The sequence below is a fragment of the Mauremys mutica genome, chromosome 15 (assembly GCF_020497125.1).
Source record: "Mauremys mutica isolate MM-2020 ecotype Southern chromosome 15, ASM2049712v1, whole genome shotgun sequence".
In the NCBI taxonomy this organism is placed as follows: Eukaryota; Metazoa; Chordata; order Testudines; family Geoemydidae; genus Mauremys; species Mauremys mutica.
Genome location: NC_059086.1, coordinates 21,059,821 through 21,082,734, shown reverse-complemented (window position 1 = coordinate 21,082,734; position 22,914 = coordinate 21,059,821). Strand labels below are relative to the sequence as shown.

General features: G+C 59.0%; 1 protein-coding gene across 1 annotated transcript; it reads right to left on the bottom strand.

The window, feature by feature from the left end:
• Positions 1-655: 655 nt before the first annotated feature.
• Positions 656-11,277, bottom strand: LOC123350572. Its single transcript, XM_044989206.1, has 9 exons — positions 11,247-11,277; positions 8,897-8,941; positions 7,530-7,826; positions 4,722-4,796; positions 4,340-4,364; positions 3,893-3,981; positions 2,559-2,605; positions 1,088-1,663; positions 656-676 (listed from the first exon to the last, which is right to left on the bottom strand). Exons 1-9 carry the CDS (start codon positions 11,275-11,277, stop codon positions 656-658), a joined length of 1,206 nt encoding a protein of 401 aa, XP_044845141.1.
• Between the last annotated feature and the right edge of the window lie 11,637 nt (positions 11,278-22,914).

Below are 22,914 nucleotides of genomic sequence, written 5' to 3'. Positions count from 1 at the left end.
GGGCTTCTCTGTGCTGTCCCACACTGTCCGGCCCTCTGGAAGGTCTTCCTGACCTCACTCGCCTGCATCCCAAACCAAAGCCTGCTGACCATCAGTCTCCTCTGGTCTAGCCCCCCACCCACGCACACCCATTGGCTTGGCCCCTTGGGGCTCTGCCCCAGGTTCGTGGGCCGCTCTGGGGCTAGGGGGAAGATGGGTGACCAGGCCACACTGCACCTGCACCGAGTGGGCAGGAGTTTGGGAATCACCATGCAGCCAAAGCTGGGGCTTAGGGAGAGCTGGGCTTGGGAACCCCCCAGCGATCCCTGCACCCAGCCCAGAGCTCCTGCGGCTCTTTCAGGTGGACGTCCCGTCCTGAGTTACAGACTCCCAGGCTGGGGAATCTCCCCCAGCCACACACCCCGGCACCAGCCCCACTCTGGGGCCAGCCTAGGGACCCCCCATGGGGGCAGCCCCAGCCACCCCCCAGGGCCAGCCCCAACCACCCCATGGGGGAAACCCCAGCCCCCCCACAGGGGCCAGCCCCAAGGCACTCCCCGCTGTGGGGCCAGCCCCAGAACAAGACACCCCCTGGGGCCAGCCCCAGGCAGTCCGTGGTGCCAGCACCCGTCATCACTTGAGTCACTCATAGAGACAGAGTTGGGTTCATTCATTTTTAAAAGTTGGTCTCATTTTCCTGAAAATGGAGGATAAAACAAAGAGACGCAGGAATCCTGAGCCAGCTCAACAGTGGGTGGGTGACACTAGGGGGCGCTGTGCTGCAGGGAGTGGGGGGCTCAGTAGGGGGCGCTGGGCTGCAGGGAGTGGGGGGGATCAGTAGGGGGCGCTGGGCTGCAGGGGGTGGGGGATCAGTAGGGGGTGCTGGGCTGCAGGGACGGGGGGATCAGTAGGGGGTGCTGGGCTGCAGGGAGTGGGGGGCTCAGTAGGGGGTGCTGGGCTGCAGGGAGCCGGACGGGGATCAGTAGGGGGCGCTGGGCTGCAGGGAGTGGGATAGCTCAGCAGGGGGCGCTGTGCTGCAGGGAGTGGGGGGGATCAGTAGGGGGCGCTGGGCTGCAGGGAGTGGGGGGCTCAGTAGGGGGCGCAGTACTGCAGGGAGTAGGACGGGGCTCAGTAGGGGGCGCTGTGCTGCAGGGAGTGAGCTAAGCCCCCAGACACAGACAGATGGATGCAGGGAGGTGGCACCCTGAGCCTGGCTGGTTTGGTCATTGCAGCAGGACGCGGCTTGTTTTATTAACCCAGCGACCCCGGCCGTTGCTACCCGGCTGGGTCCGAAGTGCCTGGCTCTCAGGCTGCTGGGGCCATGAGAGGGCACTGATGCGGGAGAGGCTGTGGGGTGAACCTGGGAGTGGGTCACACCCAGCCAGCTGCCCCCAGCTCCAAGGGGCAGCAGGGCAGGTGCCTGCTCCGCTCCTGGGGTGGCTGAGCAGTGTTCAGAGCCCAGCCCTGAGGCTGGGGGTCGTGCTAGGAACACGCCTTGCTTGAGGGGTGAACAAAGGCTCAGACTGGCTTTCCTGGGGATGCCAGCAGCACCCGATGCCTCCAGCCAACTCCCAGGCTCCAGCGTGGTCCCCGTACCCAGCCAGCGCCCTCTCTGCCCCCCAGCATCAGCCTCTGCGCCCATGAGTCCTGGTGCCCCTCGGGCGTGAGACGTCCCCTCTACGTCCTGGGGAGAGAAAATGGGAACGAGCTCAGCCACACACACCGCAGCCCCCACCCTTACCACCCCCGATCTGGGGCACTCACCCCCCAGCTCTACCACCCCCAATCCAAGGCCCCCAGCACCCAGCCTTGCTGCCCCCGATCCAGGGAACCCAGCACCCAGCCTTGCTGCCCCCGATCCGGGGCACACAGCACACACTCTTGCCACTGCTGATCCGGAACACCCAGCCCCCAGCCCTGCCACCGCCGATCCAGGGCACCCAGCACCCAGCCAGATGCCCCTGCTCCGGAGCACCCAGCCCTGCCATCCCTGATCTCACTGCCCCAGCTTAGGTCCACATCACCTCCCACAGATCACAGCAAGGTTCTGTCTGGTTGGTCTTGGGCCTCGGCCAGCGTCTCATGCTGGAGGCATGGAGGCCGAACACACCCAGCAATACAGGGACATCTCCCTGAAACCCCCCCAGCAGATGCTGAGCTGAGGCAGAAGGCCACGTTCCCTGGTCAGGCTGGAGGTGCCAGTAAGATCGACCTGCTCCTGTAACCTCATCCAACAGCAGGGAGTTCCACAGGGCCCAGCTCCCCAGCACACCCAATATGCTCCAGTGTCCCCTGCTGGCCCCTGTGCCCCATTGCCATGCTGGGTGTGTGTCAGCTGTGCATGCCCCCATTAGCCCCTAGCGCCCCCTGCTGGCCCCTGTGCCCCAATGCCATGCTGGGTGTGTGTCAGCTGTGCATGCCCCCATTAGCCCCTAGCGCCCCCTGCTGGCCCCTGTGCCCCACAAACATGCGGGGGGGAGTGCCGGTTGTGCAGACACACACCCCACACTCCCTTCACCCCCAGCACTGGGCCCACTCACTGGGCTCCTCGTACGGGCAGGGCAGCAGCGCAGGCTCACCTCAGCGCCGCGTATGTCACCGCGTCCTCGTTCTTGGGGGGCAGCATCTGAAAAAGAGGCCGACGGGGTCAATTCAGGCTGCTCTGCCCATGGGGCCTGTGGCTTGGGCACGCCCCTCTGCCCAGGAGGTGCCAGGCCTCACCCAGCCTAGGAGCGGAGGGGTTAGCAAATACCATCGCTGAGTCCCTGCCCAGGTGGGCAGCCCCCCACACTCAGCCCCATAGCAGCAGGGTTCCCCCAGGCCAGGTGATCAGCCACACAGCAGTTGGGGTCACACACACCCAGGATCGCTGGGACAGGATCAGCTCCTGCTGCAGTGCGGCAAGCCCATGGCCCTAAGCCTCACTCCACATCTGCCCCATGCAGTCACCCAGCCCAGAGCCCCCCAACTGGAGCCGGGGGGGGCAGAATTTACCCTGGGGCTGCAGAACTGGCCAATGGCAGCATCTGAGAGAGAGAGATGGGGGTGGAGTGAGATTGGAGCACATGACTGGGTAGGTCCCACAGCTCCTGCCCCAGACACCCGCCACCCCTGAGTACAGGGAGCCCTGAGACTCCCCCCACTCCTCCATCCCCAGTGCGGGGAGCCCCCAGACCCCCCCATCTCCTCCATCCCCAGTGTGGGGAGCCCCCAGACCCCCCACTCCTCCATCCCTAGTGTGGGGAGCCCGCAGACACCCCCTCCACTCCTCCATCCCCAGTGCGGGGAGCTCCCAGACACCCCCCACTCCTCCATCCCCAGTGTGGGGAGCCCCCAGACCCCCCCATCTCCTCCATCCCCAGTGCGGGGAGCTCCCAGACCCCCCATCTCCTCCATCCCCAGTGATGGGAGCTCCCAGATCCCCCCCCCCCTCCATCTCCAGTGTGAGGAGCCCCGAGACACCCCCCACTCTTCCATCCCCAGTGCGGGGAGCTCCCAGACCTCCCCCAATCTCCTCCATCCCTAGTGTGGGAAGCCTCAAAACACCCCCCATTCCTCCATCCCCAATGCGAGGAGCTCTCAGACCTTCCCCCACTCCTCCATCCCCAGTGTGGGGAGCTCCCAGACACCCCCCACCCAGAGCTCCCACTGGGGTCCTTCCCCCACCCGCTCCCCCCGACCCCTTCCTGTGTCAGGCCCAGCTCTGCACATGGATCCGGTGCCACCCCACCCCCTTCAGCCTATGGACGCACACGGCGGGGACCCCCACACAGGGCGTGGGGTGGACGGTCACTGTTGGGGAAGGGGGCCCGTCTCCATCAGGCAAGGACGGCGAGATCTGCAAATGGGAAGGCCCCAGCTCTAGGTGCCCGGCCTCCCCACACCAGGCTGGGGGAGCCTGGCGGGTCCTCACAGTGCAGCTGCTCCTCAGTGTCTCCACCACCACCATAGCCACCGTAAGGATCACTGACGCCAGCCTCACCGCCACTGGGGCCTGGCTCCCTGCAGAGGATGAGCACAGCTGGCTCAGCAAGCCCCTCCCAACAGCCTCTGCGGACCCGCTCCCCGCGGGGTGTGGCCAGTGCACCCCAAACCCCACCCCAGGAGCCACACAGCAGCTCGGCTGGCTGCAGCCGGGGGGGGCAGAGGGCCAAACGCAGCCATGGGACTGGGGAGCTGAGCGCACTGCGGGCTGGCTACAGACAGGACCCCGTGCCCGCACGGGGCCGTCCCTTCTCGTCTGTTGGGGGGGGTCACGGGCAGTTTGGACATGTCACCGAAATCCCCCCCCCCCAATTCCTGCTGCAAGGGTCGCCCTGGGGCACAGTACCAGGGCAATGCTCTGCAATCACCCACCTACCTGGGTCTTCGCCTGGACGATGCCACTGGAAAGGAGAGGGAGAACGTCACTAGGAACCGCACACAGCCACATCCCTTCCCCCACCAAGCTGTGGCTGTGTTCGAACCCGCTGCCAGCCCCTCCCGCTCCCTCCCCAGCTAGGGGATGGCTGGCACCCCGAGCCAGAGGGCTCCACTGCCCATATGTGGGCATGCGGTTTTCATCCCTGAGCCCCCCTCGCCAGTCTGTCTGTCTGTCCCCATTGTCCCTGGGCACCAGGACTCAGCCGTGGCTCCAGGGGGAGGGCTCAGCATGCCACCCAGAGCTAGCCACGTGCAGGCACCGGGAGCCCATCTCTGCCCCTCTCTCCTCCAAGCCCCCTCCCCCCCGCCCTGTCACTTACCCCCGAGCAGCCCCAGCAGCCCCAGCAGCAGGGCGCAGGGCACCAAGATGCCCAGGATCAGGTACAGGTCCCAGGCTGGAAGAGAGCACCCAGGAGACAGGCAGTGAGATCTTTGCCCAGGAATGGCCGGGGACCAGGACCACGCACAGACCCTGATATACAGGCCAGCTTGGGTGGTCCTGCGCGGACTCTCAGCCCTGAGAGGGTTGGCCAGAGCTGGTCCCAGGCTGCTAGCCTGCCCCAGCTGGGCTCACCACTAGAGGGCAATATCAGCCCACACAATGGGCTGAGGGGTCAGCCTCCCACTTGTGGAGAGGGGAATGGGACTTAGCAGTGAGCACAGGAGGGCTGGGAGCCAGGACTCCGGGGTTCAATTACTGGCTCCAACAGGGCAGTGCGGGGGCCGGGAGCCAGGACTCCTGGGTTCTCGCCCCAGCTCTGACAATGGCTGTGTTGCTCAATGCCTTTGCCCCTCAGTTTCCTCACTAAACATGGGTCATCGGCTGGGAATTAAGTTGCCCTCCCCCCCAGGGCCGGGGCAGACCCTCAGTGAGCATGAGGGGCTTTGGGGGCTGAGAACGTCACTAGTGCTCAGGCGTGGGTACCTGGGATGGCAGGGTCGCCTCCGTCCTGGACAGGTTCAGCATCTAGGAACATTTGCAGTAAGGTTAGGAGGGACCCAGAGGGGCCAGGGATGCGACACCTAGGAATAAATTGCCTAGGGAGGTTGTGGAATCTCCATCTCTGGAGATATTTAAGAGCAGGTTAGATAAATGTCTATCAGGGATGGTCTAGACAGTATTTGGTCCTGCCATGAGGGCAGGGGACTGGACTCGATGACCTCTCGAGGTCCCTTCCAGGCCTAGAGTCTATTAATCTATGTGGCCCCAGGTCCCACCTCTGGGGATGGAGCCAGACACCACCAGAGGGAGTGAAGGGAATCCCCAAACTGTGGGCCCCCAACCCTCCCCTGCCCCCTTACAGCCAGGCAGGGACCTTGGCAATAACAAGAGCCAGCAATGAACCTTGTCACTGGCTAGCAGGGCTGCCCCTTATCCCAGCCAGGCCGCTCCCCTAATACCAGCCCTCTCTCCCCCCCCCAGCCCAGCCCCCAGGCCCCTCCCCTAATCCCAGCCAGTCAGACCAGCGCCCAGGCCCCTCCCCTAATACCAGCCCTCTCCCCCCCAGCCCAGCCCCCAGGCCCCTCCCCTAATACCAGCCCCCAGGCCCCTCCCCTAATACCAGCCCCTCAGCCCAGCCCCCAGGCCCCTCCCCTAATACCAGCCCCTCAGCCCAGCGCCCAGGCCCGTCCCCTAATCCCAGCCCCTCAGCCCAGCCCCCAGGCTCGTCCCCTAATCCCAGCCCCTCAGCCCAGCGCCCAGGCCCGTCCCCTAATACCAGCCCCTCAGCCCAGCCCCCAGGCCCGTCCCCTAATCCCAGCCCCTCAGCCCAGCCCCCAGGCCCGTCCCCTAATCCCAGCCCCTCAGCCCAGCCCCCAGGCCCATCCCCTAATCCCAGCCCCTCAGCCCAGCCCCCAGGCCCGTCCCCTAATCCCAGCCCCTCAGCCCAGCCCCCAGGCCCGTCCCCTAATCCCAGCCCCTCAGCCCAGCCCCCAGGTCGTTGGCAGCACCAGCCCTGGGCAGAGTTTGGGAAGGGGCCAGCAGAGGCGACCAGTGGCTCCCACAGCTCTGTGTTGCTGAGCGCTGTAGGGCGTGGGGAGCAGGGACAGGGGCTCCTGGCTCGCCCTGGGTCCCCCAGGTTCATCAGACCCCTGTGTTCCGATATCTGGGTCCTGCGGTTCCCACCCTCTGCCTGCCCACAGCCCTCCCTGCCCCTCGGCCCCCTCCCTGCCTGGCAGTGCCCACTGTGGGTCCAGGCTCTGGCCGGGGAGCTGACACTTGACCCCAAGTGAGAGAGCCAGGCAGGGCCCAGGCTGCCCCCAGAGAAGCCGGCTCTGCCCCCAACCTGCACAGAACGAGCCAATTGCCTCCAGGGGAAGAGGCAGCAGCCGCCCGCCCTCCAGGTCTCTGGCACAGCAGCATCCCTCTGCCACCCCCAGCCTCGCCCAGCCACCCCTGAGAGCTGGCAGGGGGAGGGCCCTGTGCCACCCTAGGCTGACGGCAGGGACAATGCACCAAGCCTGAGTCGTGCCCGAGCCGGCACAGGGACTGCCGGGAAAGGGGCTGCCCCTCTGCCAGTTGGGGCTCCTGGCTCTGGAGCCTGCTAGAGCCGCCCCTCCAGGGCCACCCAGCCAGAGACGAGCTCCTGGGGGCGCTGCCCGGCCTGGGGAAGACTCCCGCTGGGACTAGTGGGTTTGCTCCCGTACCCCAGTGAGGAGAGAGCGTCCAGGTCCCCTCTGGGCCGAGCCGCAGGGCACAGGAGCCGTTACAGCCCCACACGCAGAGCGCAGGCTCAGCTCACACGGGCGCACCGGTCAGGCCTTGGGGCAGGGTCCGTGGGGCTCAGCAGCAGCGGGCACAGAGCCGCGGGCCCTGCTAGTGAAAGGGCCCAGCCAGTCCAGGCAGTCACTGCTCAGCCAGGCGTTCGGGCACCACGGGATGCTCTGGGGAACCCTGGGCTGTTCTGGACTGTATCGGCCCAGCCAACTCCCCTAGACACAGCAATGGGGGGTGGCAGAGAGTCCCTGCCCCACAGGAGGGGTGTGATGGGGCCTCCTGCCCAGACACCCCAGCTGCCCCGGAGCCCTCTGAGCTTGGCACAGCGACTGGTTCTTGTCCCAGCAGTGGGATCAGGGTTGTCTCTGCCCAGCCGCTCTGGGTGGGGCAGGCCAGGGGCTCAGGGCCTCACCTGTCACACTCAGGGTCTTGGGGGTGCTCAGGTTGGAATTAACCAGCTCGTTATTGTCACCCCTGTGCTGGTACCAGCAGGAGAAATCCCCGGCGTCCCCCGGGCCGGAGACACGATGTGTGAAGTCGTACGAGAATCGCCCGGGGGTGATCGGTTGACTTGCAGCTTCCTGCCCGTCCTCGCAGAAGATAACGCGGGTCATGGGGGACTCTCCTGGGACCAGACACCGAAAGGTAACCGTGTCCCCAGCATGGGCCAGGGACACATTCAGAGAGAGCTGGGGAGCCGGCAGGGAGCCTGGGGGGAGAAGCAGGGGTGAGAGCCTGGCCAGCGAGCGACAGAGAAACCAGAGTCAGACTAGTATCTCAGGTGCAGCTGGTGTAGACGTACCCGGCCTAGCTAGCTCCCATAGCACAGAGTGCGCCTCCAGACAGGCGAGCCTGGGGAGCTCTTACCAGGGACCGGGGACCCGAGCTAGCTGGCTCAGGTACATCTACATGAGCTGCAATCACTGCGCACAGCTGCAGAATAGACAGACCCAAAGCAGCTGTCGGGAAGGGGGCAGATCCTCAGGTGGAGGGGCATAAACCACATGGGGGGGCAGATGGGGAGACCTTGAACATGGGGGAGGGGCAGAGACCACATGGGGAGGGTGGGGAGATCCCGAATGTGGGGGAGGGGCAGAGACCACATGGGGGGCAATGGGGAGACCTCGAAGGTGGGGAGGGGAGAATCACAGCCTCCCCATCACAACACCAGTGAGTGTCTGGCTAGTTTTGAAGCCAATCGCAGGATTTCAGGGCCTCTCTCCTGTCCTGTGAGTGCCGTGGGGCTGACGACAAGGCGTATGCTGATAGGGGGCTGCCCTGGTGGGGACCAGCAAGTAGATCCCCTGGTGGGGGAGGGGGACCCCCCCACACAGCATGGGGCCCAGGGGATTTCCCAGCAGGGCAGAGCATCTGAGCCAGACACCGATTCCCAGATCGGGGTGGCGGGGGGAGGTTTCCCCTCTGGAGTGAGGTGCAAGGTCACTGCGGGGGACGGGGTATCGGGGTTCCCTTTGCCTGGTCTGGCAGGGTCACCAATGTTCATGAACCCGCCTAAGTCTAGCAGTGTTTGGGGTTCCCTTGCAGCTCCAGCTCCCGGAGCCCTGGGATTTGGGCTGTCCCTGCTTTTGGTTAAACAAAGTCAGGTCTCAGCCCTGGGGTTTGGGAAGAGAAGCTGGAAGCAGGGGCCCCAGGAGGCTCTGGTTCCGGGAGAGCGGAAGGATCCCATCCTGCTTCTCACTGGCCACGGACCCTGGGGCCCCCGCGCTCGGCATCCTGCCGAGATGGGTTGGCCTTTCTATGGCCTGCCAGGGCACTCACCCTCCGGGTGGCAGGACTCCTGGCTGGTGACTTGCAGAGCCGGGGCTGGAAGAGAGAGCAGACAGCAGTGACGGGGACAGGGCACAGTGAGAGCTACCATGCAGCCAACTTGCTGCATCTGAGCACCAGGTGAGGGGTCCCTGTGTAAACAGCCCCTGTGCCCCACCCCAGAGGTGGCTGCATCTTAGACCCGGGTGAGGCTTCCCTGTATAAACTGCCTCTGTGCCCCATCCCAGAGGCAGCTGCATCTCAGCACTAGTCAAGAAGTCCCTGTATAACCAACACCCATGCCCTGCCTCAGACATGGCCACATCTCAGTGCTGGAGGAAGAGTCCCTGTATAAATACTGCCTGTGCCCCACCCCAGAGGCAGTTGCTTCTTGGTGCTAGTTGAGGGGGTCCCTGTATAACCACCCCTATGCCCCACCCCAGAAGCAGCCGCATCTCAGCACCAGACAAGGGGCCCCTGGATAAACAGACTCCATCACAGAGGGTTGCTGGATCAGGCCCAGAGTCCCAGCAGTTAATTGGAGCTGCTTGTCAAGTGGGGATTTTTGCCGAGTCCCACAGGCGACAGTACGATTCCCCCAGACTAGAGCCAGGCGTGTGCGCCGCGCAGCTCCGCTAGGCCTGGCTACCACTGGTCATAGTCACGCCCCATCCCCCCAGCAGCCCTGAGCTCCCAGCCAGACTCAGGGTGCTCAGCCCAGCTCTGTCTGGTTTCTCGCTGCACAGCGGCTGGTTTCAGCCTCTTGCGTTTTTAGCACGGTTCTGGGGAAGGTAACCCTGGCTCTGTCGCTGCTTCCTCGTTCCCTGGTGCTTGGTGTCCCCACAGCACTGCTAGGTATTAATACATGATGCGTGGCCACCACGGGCGTCTACACCGCGAGGGAGCCGCTCTCAGTTCCTGCACACGTTGCCTTGTGTAGCAGCACCACACACTGTGTCATAGCCAGGGAGGGGAGAGCGGCGCGGCCGGAGACTGCCCACTTCTCCAACCCCCACGGCTCCGGCACACAGTCATTGCATTACTCTAGCTATCCAAGAGACAAGGTGCGGGAGGTCGTATCTTGTAGTGGACCAACTTCTGCTGGGGAGAGACACAAGCTTTCGGGCCCCACAGAGCTCTTCTGCAGGGCTGGGACAGGAACTGAGTGTCGCAGCTGAACGCAAGGTGCAGCAGATTGTGTCGCAGAAGGAGACACACCGATTGTAAGGGACCATGCGGGGTGAAGTGCCCCGTTAACACCCTGCAGTCATTGGACAAAAGGTGGGTTATGGAATAAGATTGTTGGAATAAGCCATAAATCCAGTGTCTTTGTGAAGACCATGATTTCTGGAGCCTAGCAAAGTCGGCTTCGTAACTTTGGGTCCCATGACTGGAGGGGTGTTAATGGGCCAAGTAACCTCAAATGGTCCCTGGCAACCTGGGTTAACTCTTTATGGTAAACAATCTGCTCCACCTTGTCTTTAGCTGTGACGCTGGGAGTGCATTTCCCAGCCCTGAAGGAGAGCTCGGTAAGCGCGAATCCTGGTGTCTCTCTCACCAATAGACACTGGTCCAGTCAAAGACATTACCTCACCCACCTCATCTCGCTAATATCCTGGGATCCACATGGCTACAACTACACTGCAAATATCTATCTATCTATCTATCCCCATACATCCCCTCTACCTAATCTATCTCCCCAGACACCTCCTCTATTTATCTCACCCCACACACTCCCCCCTTTGCTCTCTCTCCCCAGGCAGAGTAGGGTACATGGATGTTTCCCATCACTCCAACTCCCCCAGGTTCTCCCACACATACCTGGAGAATTCACACACACAGACACGCAGGGACACGCAGGGATTCACAGGCGCTCACTCTCACACACACACACAGGGACATGCACACACATGCAGGGACACACAAACGTGCACACACGGGCGTGCACACACACAGTGTACACACACAGGGACACACACACACACACACACGGAGACACAAAGATGCAAACAGACACAGGGGCACACACACAGGGACATGCATACACAGAGTGTACACACAAATACAGGGACACAAACACACACAGGGACACACGGACACACACAGGGACATTCGCACACACACACATATGCAGGGATGCAAACATGAACACACACGGACATGCACACACAGACAGTGTACACACAGACACACATACACAAACACGCAGGGACACTCACACGGAGACACACACACACACACACGGACATGCACGCACACACAGTGTACACACAACATACATACACAAACACACACAAGGACACACACGGACACGCACAGCTCCCCCGATCCCTGTGAAGGTGCGCGTTGGCTGCACACTCACCGAGCAGACACAGCCAGAGACTGAGCGCCATCGGGGGATCCTGTGAGGTGTCTGTGCCGGGGGGCTGAGGCAAAAGTGAAGCTCCCGTGTCTGTGCGTGACTGGGACTTCTCCTTTCCACACCAGGGGTGGGAGCATCTTGTCCTGTCCTCCCCCCGTCCCCCGCTCTCTGCCATGAGGCCCTGGCCAGCAGAGGAGAGTGTGAAACCCCCAGTCCCTTCCGCGCTGCCCTCCTGCCCCCACCTGCATTGCTGCTCCCCGACAGGACAGGCTGTGTGCCGGAGAGCAGGGGGGCAGCCTGGGGCCAAGGGAGGTCTCTGACAGCTCCGCTCTAGCTGGGCCAGGAGAGACGGGCCGGGGGCAGGGAGTACTGGGGGGGTTCTCAGGCCTGGGTGCTGTAGGGGGATGGCCTGGACGAACCCAATGATCCCTGCTCGCCTTGGGATCTACGACACTGAGCTCCTCAGGGACGCAGTGCAGTCAGAGCCCCCTGCGAAAGCAGACTGAAGGCCACTGAAAACTGTGGGGCAAACAACCCCTGTGCCCCACCCCAGAGGCAGCTGCATCCCAGCAATCCCACAGGTTTCCTACAGGGTGCAATGCCTGTAGAAGCAGCTGAGTATGGAGAGTCCCCTCTGGTCTGGGGCGCCTTTGTGTGACCCTTGTAAGGCCACCTACACCTGTGACCCGTCCCGTTGCTGTGAGGCGGCTGCCTCCCCGCCGCAATCTGGCAGCTTCTTTCTCCGTGGCAACCTGAGCACCCAATGTCCCCCCTGCTCCACTCCCTGCAGAGCCCCCCATAGACTAAGCCAGTGACCCTAGAGCCACCAGACCCCAGCCAGAGTTTCCCTCCCCCTTGCCCCCTCCCGGCCCCAGAACATGAGCCAGTGAATCTCAGGGAACCAACCCAGAACTCCTGGGCCATTGAGCCCAGAGCATCCAGCCCCTCCCGGAATGTAGCAGCCCACTGCATTGAGCCCCCGAGACGGCGTGGACAGACTCGGGCTCAGTGGGGCTCACCCTATGGCATTCAAATAGCTGTGGAGCCAGACCTTTGACACTGTGGGTCGAACTGGAGCTGGTGCTCTGAATCCCCCGACTCCCCCTCTTCCTGGGCTCCAGAGTCTGAGCTCCAGCCCAAGCTCCAATGTCTACAGTTATTTCTTGTGCAGAGAGCGAGTCCTACATGCTGGTAGGCCTGAACTGACCTGAGTGTTTAAACACATGTGGGGAGGCTCATTCCTTGGAAGACAGGATTAGGGAGGTAAACCAGTCATCAGGCTGAAAACAGGACATTTGTGCTACATAAGGTAAGTCACTAGGTCAGCCGGCTAAAAGACAGGATGTGTGAGCCAGCTAAGATAAGAGGGAGAACACCCCGGGAACCATTTACTACAAACAAGATTACAATGGACAAGCTGAGTTAGGGGTGTAGAGATGAGGTGAAGACAAGCGTGGACAATGCGTGGACAGGTCATGCAGCACAGGGATGTCCCTGCAAAGTAACCAAGCCAATACCAAATTGGGGATCCCAAGCCAATCCCAAAATGTGTGATGTGGTGTACAATAAATGCGATGAGATGTGCTGTGTATATGAAGGGAGAGGGTTTCTGCGTCACCTTGGAGCCGTGAAGTGCCCTGCATATACCCACCTGCATTTGACTCTGATCAACCGAGTGGCACTGCCACATGCCAAACAAAGATCCCCAAGGGACGAAGGCTGGAGTCGAACTGAGGTCTCAGGACACTGAGTAGAAAGAGGTCTCGGAGGGAATCCCAACGCCAAGAGCCCGAGGCTGTGGGTCCAGCCTGGGAAGCTTGCTGCTGCGGGCTGCGTAGACATATCCGGAGCACACCTGGCTCAGCTAGTGTCAGACAGGGAAGCAGGACTCAAGCCCCTGATCTGGTTCAGGGAGGAGATGGGAGGGGTCATTCCTGCAGCTCCCGTTTGGGCGCTGAATAACGATGGGGCGTGGTGACCTTGTCATGATCCATAACTCTGAACACAAGAGAGAAATTGACCCATAGCAAGAATGGGACCCAAAGACCCTGCACAGAGTCCACGGGGACAGGTCTGGAACTCCCCTCTCCCAGAGACACTCCTGCCCCCCACACATCACCCCCACACAGTGACACACACACACGTGCCCAGTGACCTGCACACAGTAACACCACATAGCTACACTCAGGTGCATGTGATGTAGTGAAAACTGCATTCAAATTGTGGCTGTCGCTGTATATTTGAGAGTTTTTTTCCTGGTCCTGCTGGAAGAGTGGATCTGGCTCTGCAGAGAACAGCCTAGACAAGGTGGGGTGAGTTGGGTCTCGCTGCCATAGGGAGCAGCCTGCTTTGTCGCATTCTGATCTACTGTTCTGGATACTAAGACAGAAAGCCATGTTCTGCTGCCACCTTCCGGCCAGAGTCGTTCTGTTTGCTCTAATGCCTCTGTCTGTGCCGTGACCATAACAGTACCCTTGGCTCACACACTCCGAGTTACCCACACAAAACCAGAGCGGAACTGCTCGGGGCAGGGAGATTGATGCAATTAAGCACTTCAGAGCTACTGCCCAGATCTGAAAACTTAGCTTGACCCTGAGACATAGACGTGTGATCAAGTTGGGGATTTGTATAGTGTTTTATGTGAAGAGCATGTGCGCGCCTCAGTTTCCCTGTGTGCTGCATGTGTAACGAGGTGGTGGGGGAGAGTTTGTTGTTGCAGAGGACCAGGTGTGACCTCACCTAGCAGCCAGGACTCCCGGACAACGGACAACGGCCTGGAGATGGGGAACCCTAACAACTGGTGACCTGGAGACTAAAAGAGGCCCACCCCAGCTTGGCAGTCAGCCGGTTCTGGCCAGTGGGAGGACAATGGGCTGAGGAGAGAGGACCCCGGTGACCTGACCAACCAGTTCTAGCCAGAGGGGAACAAAGGACTGAAGAGAGAGCGGGCCCCAGGGACCTGTTTACCTGTTTACCTGAGACGGAAGACAAAGGACAGGGGAGGAGCTGTTGGGGCCTTGTGATATCCGATGCCCAGCTGGAAAGTGCAGAGTCTCTGGCCTTGAGAGAGAAAGCAGGCAGAGCTTACCTGGATGGCAGATGACAGAACAAGAAGCAATGGTCTCAAGTTGCAGTAGGGGAGGTCTAGGTTGGATATTAGGAAACACTATTTCACTAGGAGGGGGTGAAGCACTGGAATGGGTTACCTAGGGAGGTGGTGGAATCTCCATCCTTAGAGGTTTTAAGGCCCAGTTGCTGTTGGTCCTGCTTTGAGCAGGGGGTTGGACTAGATACCTCCTGAGGTCTCTTCCAACCCTGATATTCTATGATTCTATGATGCAGGGGAAACAATTCCAGGGTGTACACAAAACCTCAGGCCTCACCTACAAGGAGGTCGCCAACCTGCTGGGGGAATATCTCTGCAAGTGGGGAAAGGGCACAGGGGCCACTACCGTCGAGGATGTGTATAACCTGGTGGGGTTGAAGCAGCTGTATGACATCTGCCCTCCAGACCTCCTGGCCAATCCCCCTCATGGGACTTGGGGGACCTGAAATGTAATTACTGTGGCTAGAAAGGACCGAAGGTGGTGTCATGCCCAAAGACACAGGAAATGTTCACCCAAAAGAACCCTCGAAGGGTTAACAGGCAAAGGGGAGACAGCCTGTGACACAAGCTGGCAGAGTGAGCTGGGAACCCGTCACCCAGCCAGTGCCTGGGGCAGAACTGGACAGAGGAAGGCAGACGGGCCCTGCAGATACGTCTGCTTGTGACTCCTGGCCTCAGGCCCCTCTGATCGCCAGTGGGAGCGGCAGGTCGGGAGCAGTGGGGAGACATTCATGGAGAGAAGCGATTCTGGGACCCAGACTCTTGTGGGTGTGATGGAACCTCACCAGCTGCTGAGGGGCCGTGTAACTTGGGGGAAGGCTCCCAGATGGCAGACATTCACCTGGGGTTCCTGTACAGACAGGAAGAATTGGGGTGCAGGGCTGTTAGCTGGGGTCCTTCAGCACATGAGCTTTGATGTACACTTGGGAAGTGACTGTGTCTCTTTAAGACAGGATCTAGACCCCCTGCCAAAATGTCCAAAGAGCTGAACCCAGAGATCAGAAGGTGGAGAGGGCAGGAGCCAGTGAGCATGTGAATGGCCCATAAATGTCACGGCCGCAGGGAGGGGGGTTTTCCCCCCGCCCCATCCCCCAACGAGTAGCACAAGGGAAGAACTGCAAAGCTCCGGTTACCTGCCTGTCTGTAGCCAGCCCCTGGAGCTGAATGGGACAACAGCCCTGCACAGGGGAGAGGTGACTCACACTGGCTCTGATGCGGCAACCAAAGCAGTGGGCTCGCTCCCTACCCTCACTGGGACATGGGTGCTGGGGGTGCTCAGACCCCCAATTAAGCTCCTGTAGCGAGAACATGTCTGAATGGGGCCCCCAAAGAGTTTGGGGTGCCTGATCAGCTCCCTACAGAGGTGCTGATGGGAGATGGACTGAAGAGCTGGCCAGACGGTGCCCTGGTCCTTGCCTGTGGCTGAGATGAGGGAGGGCCACTTGGTCTGGCACTGGCAATGCACACATCAGGGGTGTGTGGAGCCTCTAATGGGGGCAAGTGAGTTGCCAGGGTGTAACAATGCCGCTTCTGGTGGGACACAACTGAGAGCATCAATTCAGAACAAATTGCTTAGAGCAGGGCAGTCACAGCCCAAGGCTGGGGGTCCTTTATTATTAAGGCACCAAATCAGACAGACAGAGAAGACTTCGGTTTTACCCCACTGGCTAACCAGAAGTCATATCAACAATTTCCTCAGATACTCCAGTTCCCTTGTATCACCGCCAGCACCATTTATGGGGATTAGTTGTGGGGATTGGTTATGAAAAACAATACCCCAGTAAAAGAAAAAAGGTTCTCCTGATCTCCAGCCCCAGGTCATTATACAAGTCATTATACAAGTCAGATCGTACCCACAAATCACACTGTTGCCAATCCTTTAGAATCTAAAATGTAAAAGTTTATTCTTAAAAAGAAAGAAATATAGATGAGAGTTAAAATTGGTTAAATGGAATCAATTACATACAATAATGGCAAAGTTCTTGGTTCAGGCTTGTAGCAGTGATGGAATAAACTGCAGGCTCAAATCAAGTCTCTGGAGTACATCCACAGCTGGGATGGGTCATTCAGTCCTTTGTTTAGAGCTTCAGTTTGTAGCAAAGTTCCTCCAGAGGTAAGAAGCAGGATTGAAGACAAAATGGAGATGATGCAGCTGCCTTTTTATAGTCCTTTTGCCATGTGGCTTGTGCTTCCTTTGTTCCAAACACAAGCTGCCCTGCACATGGCAGGGAAAAACCTCAGAGTTCTGTCCACAGGCATGTCCCCTCCTGCCTTGCTGAGTCACAAGGTGTATCTGCCTTCCCTCAATGGGTCAATTGTATAGCTGATGGTCCTTAATGGGCCATCAAGAAGGCTAGGCAGTGCTGATGCCAAATTGTCTGGGGTGTCACCCAGAAGCACAGCACAAGTTTGAAATACAGACAGTACAGAGCCAATATTTATATCTTCAAATACAAAAATGATACATGCATACAGACAGCATAATCATCACCAGCAAATCATAACCTCTTCATAGACCCCTTTGTACCAGATTTGGTGCCACTCTAGGACCTTGGTTACAACAATGGTCTATATGGTCACAGTTCGTGTCAATAGCGTCACACAGGGACAGGGCTTAACAGGCTGGGACCAAGCCCTTGTCCCGAGGTTGGAAAACTAATGCACAGCAATGAGGGCTGGGCCCCGAACCCAGCAGCTGAATTCTAGACCGAGCCGCAGAAGGATCCCTCCTGGAAGAAGTGGTGTTGCAAGATCCTGGGAAACGATCCAGGTGACAGAAGGGACCAGGTACCAGGAAAGGGCTCCCTGAGGGAAAACTGAACTTGGGGGATCAGAGGGTGTCTGGTGGGCCCCTAGAAGTACCACTGGGGGGATGTCCCTTCTTCTAAACATCAGAGGGTTCAGCGCACCCGGCGAGAGCTGATGCAGAATGTTTACTGCCCTGGAAATTCACAGGGGTCCACCCTTTTGAGTTGGTGTATGTATATGGGGACTGCTGTCCCCTTACAACAACTCAGTGGGGGTGTTTTGGTTGGCTAGCTCCCAGTACCAAAAGGGGAAGGGTCAATGGAAAACCAGACCCTAAGACTGACAGTCCCCGGGAACAATGGGGAGAGGCCAATGCTGACAGGGCAGGCAGGCTAATCAGGGAGTCAGGAGGCCAGGGGGGTCCCGTCCTCCGTGTGGGCTGGAATTGCCTGGGTCAGACAGAGTGAGGCTGAGCTAAGGAGAAAGCAGGGGCCCAAGCTGAGCTGGGGATCAGAGCCGTGTCAGATCCAGAGGGGCCAGAGAAGCAGCCCAGGAAGCAGGTCAGTGCTGGGAGCAGAGTCACCGAAGCGGCCCATAAAGGCCAGAAAGGGTAAAATGAGGATGGCAGAGGTGTCGTACCTGGGCCACAAGGTGGGAAGCAGCTGCCTAAAGCCAGAGCCTGCCGAGGTGAAGGTAACCAGAGATTGGCCCATTCCTCAATCCAAGACACAGGCCCAGGCCTCTAATGGGATGGCAGGGCACCACGGAAGGTTTGTACCCCACTTTAGCTCCCATTACGAAGATTGGTAAATTGGACAAGCCAGACAAGGTGGTCTGGACCGAGCAGTGCCGGGGGGGTGCTCTGTGCACTGAAGGAGGCACTAACCCAGGGCCTGGGGCTGGTAAACCCAGACTTTGACAAACCCTTTATGGTGTTCAGCGACACACCCTCAGACGCAGGGCTGGGCGCAGTGCTGATGCAGGCCAATCCGAAGGCCAATCCATTGCGTACCTGAGCAAGAAGCTGCTCTTCCGGGAGCAGAACTACGCGGCCATAGAGCAGGAATGCCTGGCCCTGGGATGTCGTATCTATTTGGGCGACGCTTTATGGTGTACACTGACCACTCGCCCCTGACGTGGCTGCACCGGATGAAAGGGGCTAATGCCAAACTCCAAGGGTGGAGTCTGATCTGCCAGAACGATCAGACGGGGGTATCCATGTTAAGAGGAGCGCGACTGTTATAGCCGATGCTGTGTCCCAGAGAAGGGGGCCTGAACTTCCCCAGGTCACCGGCTGGAGTGACCCCGCTCAGTTCAGACTTGAACTGGGGAGAGATGTGACGAAGTTGGGGATTTTTGTAGTGTTTTACATGAATAGTGTGTGCGTGCCTCAGTTTCCCTGTGTGCTGCATATTTAACAAGGTGGTGGGAGAGAGTTTGTTCTTGCAGAGGACTAGGTGTGACCTCGCTTAGCAGCCAAGTCCAGGACCATCCTTAGGCATATGCAGCATACACAGCTGCGTAAGGCACCATGAAATTTGGGGCACCAAATTGCCCCAAATTTCATAGTGCCCTAGGCAGCTGCATGCTGCATATGCGGCAGCACCAGCCCCAGTGACCAGCCCTATCCCTCGGCTGGCCTCCCCTGCAAGAGGCAGGGCCGTCCCCGGGGGTGGGTGGGGCCCCAGAAAATTCCCTCCGCCCTGCCTCTTACCCTTCCCCCTGCTCCGCCCCCAGCCTGCCCCCATTCCACCTCTTCCCCCAGCAACCCCACATGCACCGGCAGTGGTGGGAAGCAGAGCAACCCAGCCCCAGCCCGCTCTACTCAGGGCCGCCCGGGGAGGCAAGTGGGGTAATTTGCCCCAGGCCCCGGGCCCTGCAGGGGCCCCCACGAGAATATAGTATTGCAACTTTTTTTTTATGGAAGGGGCCCCCGAAATTGCTTTTCCCCAGGCCCCCTGAATCTTCTGGGTGGCCCTGGCTCTACTCCGCCATCTCCCAGCCAGGGCGCTCTGCTTCCCACCGCCGGTGAGTGTGGGGAAAGGATCGCTCCCCCCACACTCACTGGCAGCAGGAAGTAGAGCACTGCAGCTGGGAGCTGAGGAGTAGAGCGAGCTGGGGCCGGGCTGCTCTGCTTCCCACAGCTGCTGGTGAGTGTGTGTGGGTGGGTGTGTGTGTGGGTGGGTGGGTGGGTGGGTGGGCGGGCGGGCGGGGGGGGGGAATCCCTTCCCCCAAGCCCCCTCCCCCAAGCGACATGGCTGGGGACGGGGCGAGGGAAGCGGAGCAGGCTGCTCCCGGCCCCCTGCTAATCTCCCAGGCCACTCTGGGCCTGTGGGGCCCCCAAAAGTGGCCCCCACAGTCCTGCCTCCCAGACCTGGTGGGGGGGAAGCCTGGGGCCCCACACAGCACCCCCATGGGGAGGGGGCTGTGTAGGGCACCCAAATGGCTAGGGATGGCCCTGGCCGGGACCCCCAGACAACGGCCTGGGATGCAGAACCCAAACAACTGGTGACCTGGAGACTAAGAGGCCCACCCCAGCTTGGCAGTCAGCCGGCTCTGGACAGTGGGAAGACAATGGGCTGAGGAGAGAGGATCCCAGTGATCCAGTCAACCATTATCTTCCCTCCTCTCCTCCTAACGAGGACATAGAGCAGCTCCATTAATAAATCTTCCCCTAAGGGATGTCTCTGTCTGAACCATGTGCTCCTCCGCACCTGTTGGCTTCCCCCCAGCCCTTAGTTTAAAAACTGCTCTACGACCTTTTTAATGTTAAGTGCCAGCAATCTGGTTCCATTTTGGTTTAGGTGGAGCCCATCCTTCCTGTATACATTCCCAAAAGTTTCCCCAGTTCCTAATAAATCTAAACCCCTCCTCCCTACACCATCGTCTCATCCATGCATTGAGACCCTGCAGTTCTGCCTGTCTAACTGGCCCCGCGTGTGTAACTGGGAGCATTTCAGAGAATGCTACCATGGTGGTCCTGGACTTCAATCTCTTACCTAGCAGCCTAAATGTGGCCTCCAGGATCTCTCTCCTATCCTTCCCTATGTCGTTGGTACCTACATGTACCATGACCACCAGCTCCTTCCCAGCACTACACGTAAGTCTATCTAGGTGTCTCGAGAGATCCGCAACCTTCGCAGCAGGCAGGCAAGTCACCATACGGTTCTCCTGGTCATCGCAAACCCAGCTATGTTTCTAATGATTGAATCGCCCATTACTAATACCTGTCTCTTCCTAACAACTGGAGTTCTCTCCCCGGGAGACGTAACCTCAGTGCGAGAGGATACCATGACATCATCTGGAAGGAGGGTCCCAACTATGGGATTGTTTCCCTCTGCTCCAGTTGGATGTACTTCTTCCCTGAGACTTTCATCCTCCTCAACAGCAGAGAGGCTGTCAGACCAGGGGTGGGACCGTTCTACTGTGTCCCAAAAAGTCTCCACTATGTGCCTCTCTGTCTCCCTTAGCTCCGCCAGTTCGGTCACTCTGGTCTCCAAAGCCCGTACGTGGTCTCTGAGGGCCAGGAGCTCCTTGCACCGAATGCACACATACGCCACCCGCCCATAGGGCAGGTAATCATACATTCTGCTGCACTGGATGCAATAAACTGGGTAGCCCCCACTCTGTTGCTGGACTTCTGCCTGCTTTATCTTTATACTCCTGAAGCTCGTTCCTGTGTTGTTGTTTTGTTTTTATCAAGGGTGGTTTTGGCTTTAAATTTACAGAATATTACATGTATCTAGCCCTCCCCTACACACACACACACTCTGAACTCTAAACTCCCTTGCAAAACTTCACACTCCCCCTCTAAAATCCCTCGCAAATGTCATAGGGACATCAGATGCTTATAATGGCAAGTGGGGAAACTGAGGCAAAGGACACTGCCCAAGACACTATGGGGTGGGTACTTTACTCGTGGTTTCTATGACAATGTGGTTGATTTATTGTTGCTTTCCCAGGTTAATGTTGCCTTCCCTTCCCCCTCCATGAGTGCTCCTTGTCTCGGCGCTGGAGAGAGGGGAACTTTGCCTGTTAAGGGCACCCAGGGAGGATTTATTTTTCCCCAGGTGTCTAGAGTAGACAGAGCTGGCCTGAGACCAAATGATGCCCCAGGCAAGCAGCATCTTCTCCTCTGCCCCCCTCCATTTGTTAAATTTTGTAATATCTTATTTTTATGGCATTGGTAGCCTGTTTCACGACTTCGATGCACAATTTCCATGTATGATTTATCCCTGTGATATAAGATGATAAATTTCCATGCTAGGATCTTTAAATCTGTAGTGATTCATGCCATGTATAAGCAAATAAAAATAAATTGTTTCCTCTAAGCTTATAGGAACTTCTTAATTTTAAGAATAACTGAAGTGTACTAACATTATGAATTGAACTGTGCACCAACACTGGCTGGATCAGTATTACACAGGGTTACAGTCAGTGACAGTGTTAGAATATTAACCCTAATCCTTCAGTTCACAAGGTCTCTTCTCGCCTTTGCCCTTGTGAACTGAATCACAGCATCAGAGAGAGCCAAAGACTGGCACGTTCAAGCAATAAATTAGCAAGCAATGTCAGTCTCTCATCGGCCATCGTCGAGCAAATATCTGTTTTAATGAGCCTGAGCTTTGAACAGCCACCTGCGTTGGTTTGCGCGTGACCCCTGTAAGATGGGTCTGACCCACGGAAGTGCTCTGAGCTGTATGTACAGGTGCCTTCCCCATTGCAGTGGGCTGGCGTCTAGGAACGGACCGGTACGGCCCACAGACTCATTCCTTCGTTATCTACAATGGAGCCGTTTCAACGGGCAGAAGTGAAGGAGGCCCCTGAATATGCCCTCGCCCAGCAGGCAGGGCTGTGTCTGGAGGCGTGGGAGACCTCTGCTCGGATACTCCCTGCAGGCAAGGGGTGGGGGGAGTTGAACTGGAGCTCCCACTGCCCAGCTGAGTGCTCTGGGGTAAAGGGGAGCCTCCACCTCAGCCCCTTTTGTGTGGAATGAGACAGGTGCCCTGCTCATTCACACAAGACACCCTCATCTCAGCCGCCTGGCTCCAGAGAGGTGTTCCCGCTCGTGGGCCACAAGCAGAGCTGGGTGCCTTCTTAGGTGTCTAACTCCGTGCGCGGGGCAGGGCTTCACACATATCCCCTTGGCTCAGCATTGTCCATGGGCTGGTGTAGGTGGCTCCCTGCCTGGCGTGCTGGCTTTTGGGGTCCCATCCGCAAGTGTCTGTCTCACCCCATCCGTTGTGCCGGGAGCTGGGCCCCCAGCGCAGGCTGCCTGGATCCCATCGTTGGTCTGCTGATGTTCTCAGTACTCAAAAGTTGAGGGGATACAGAGCATCACAGCCCCTAAGTCCCTTTGTGGATCCATAGAAACAAACCAACCCGCTCCCTGGAGAAGCAGGTGTAGGCAGGGGGCTGCCTGGCAGGCAAGAACTGGCGCCGGTGCTAATTAACCCACTAATTGTCGAGTTATAGCCGAGGATGACAGCAGGTGAGGGCAGCGGCTTCAGCAGACGTTCCTGAGCCCCTCAGCCTGCGCTGGTTGGGTGCGTGAATAACGAAGGGTTAAATCTGGTTTCAGGATGAGAACTGGATGCTGGTTTTTGAAATGTGCCCAGAATGTTGCTCTCGTTACCCAGTGAGGGAAGCGGGAATCCGCTGTGATATTGGTGACCAACAGGCCAGGTTGGGGAGTGTGCCGAAGGATTCCAGGGCTTCTCCTGGGGCAGGGGGCTGGTGTGACGGGGCGGGGGCATGACTGGCCGTGGCAGCAGCAATGAGCCAGCAAGAGCTGGCTGGGCTCAGCATGTACCA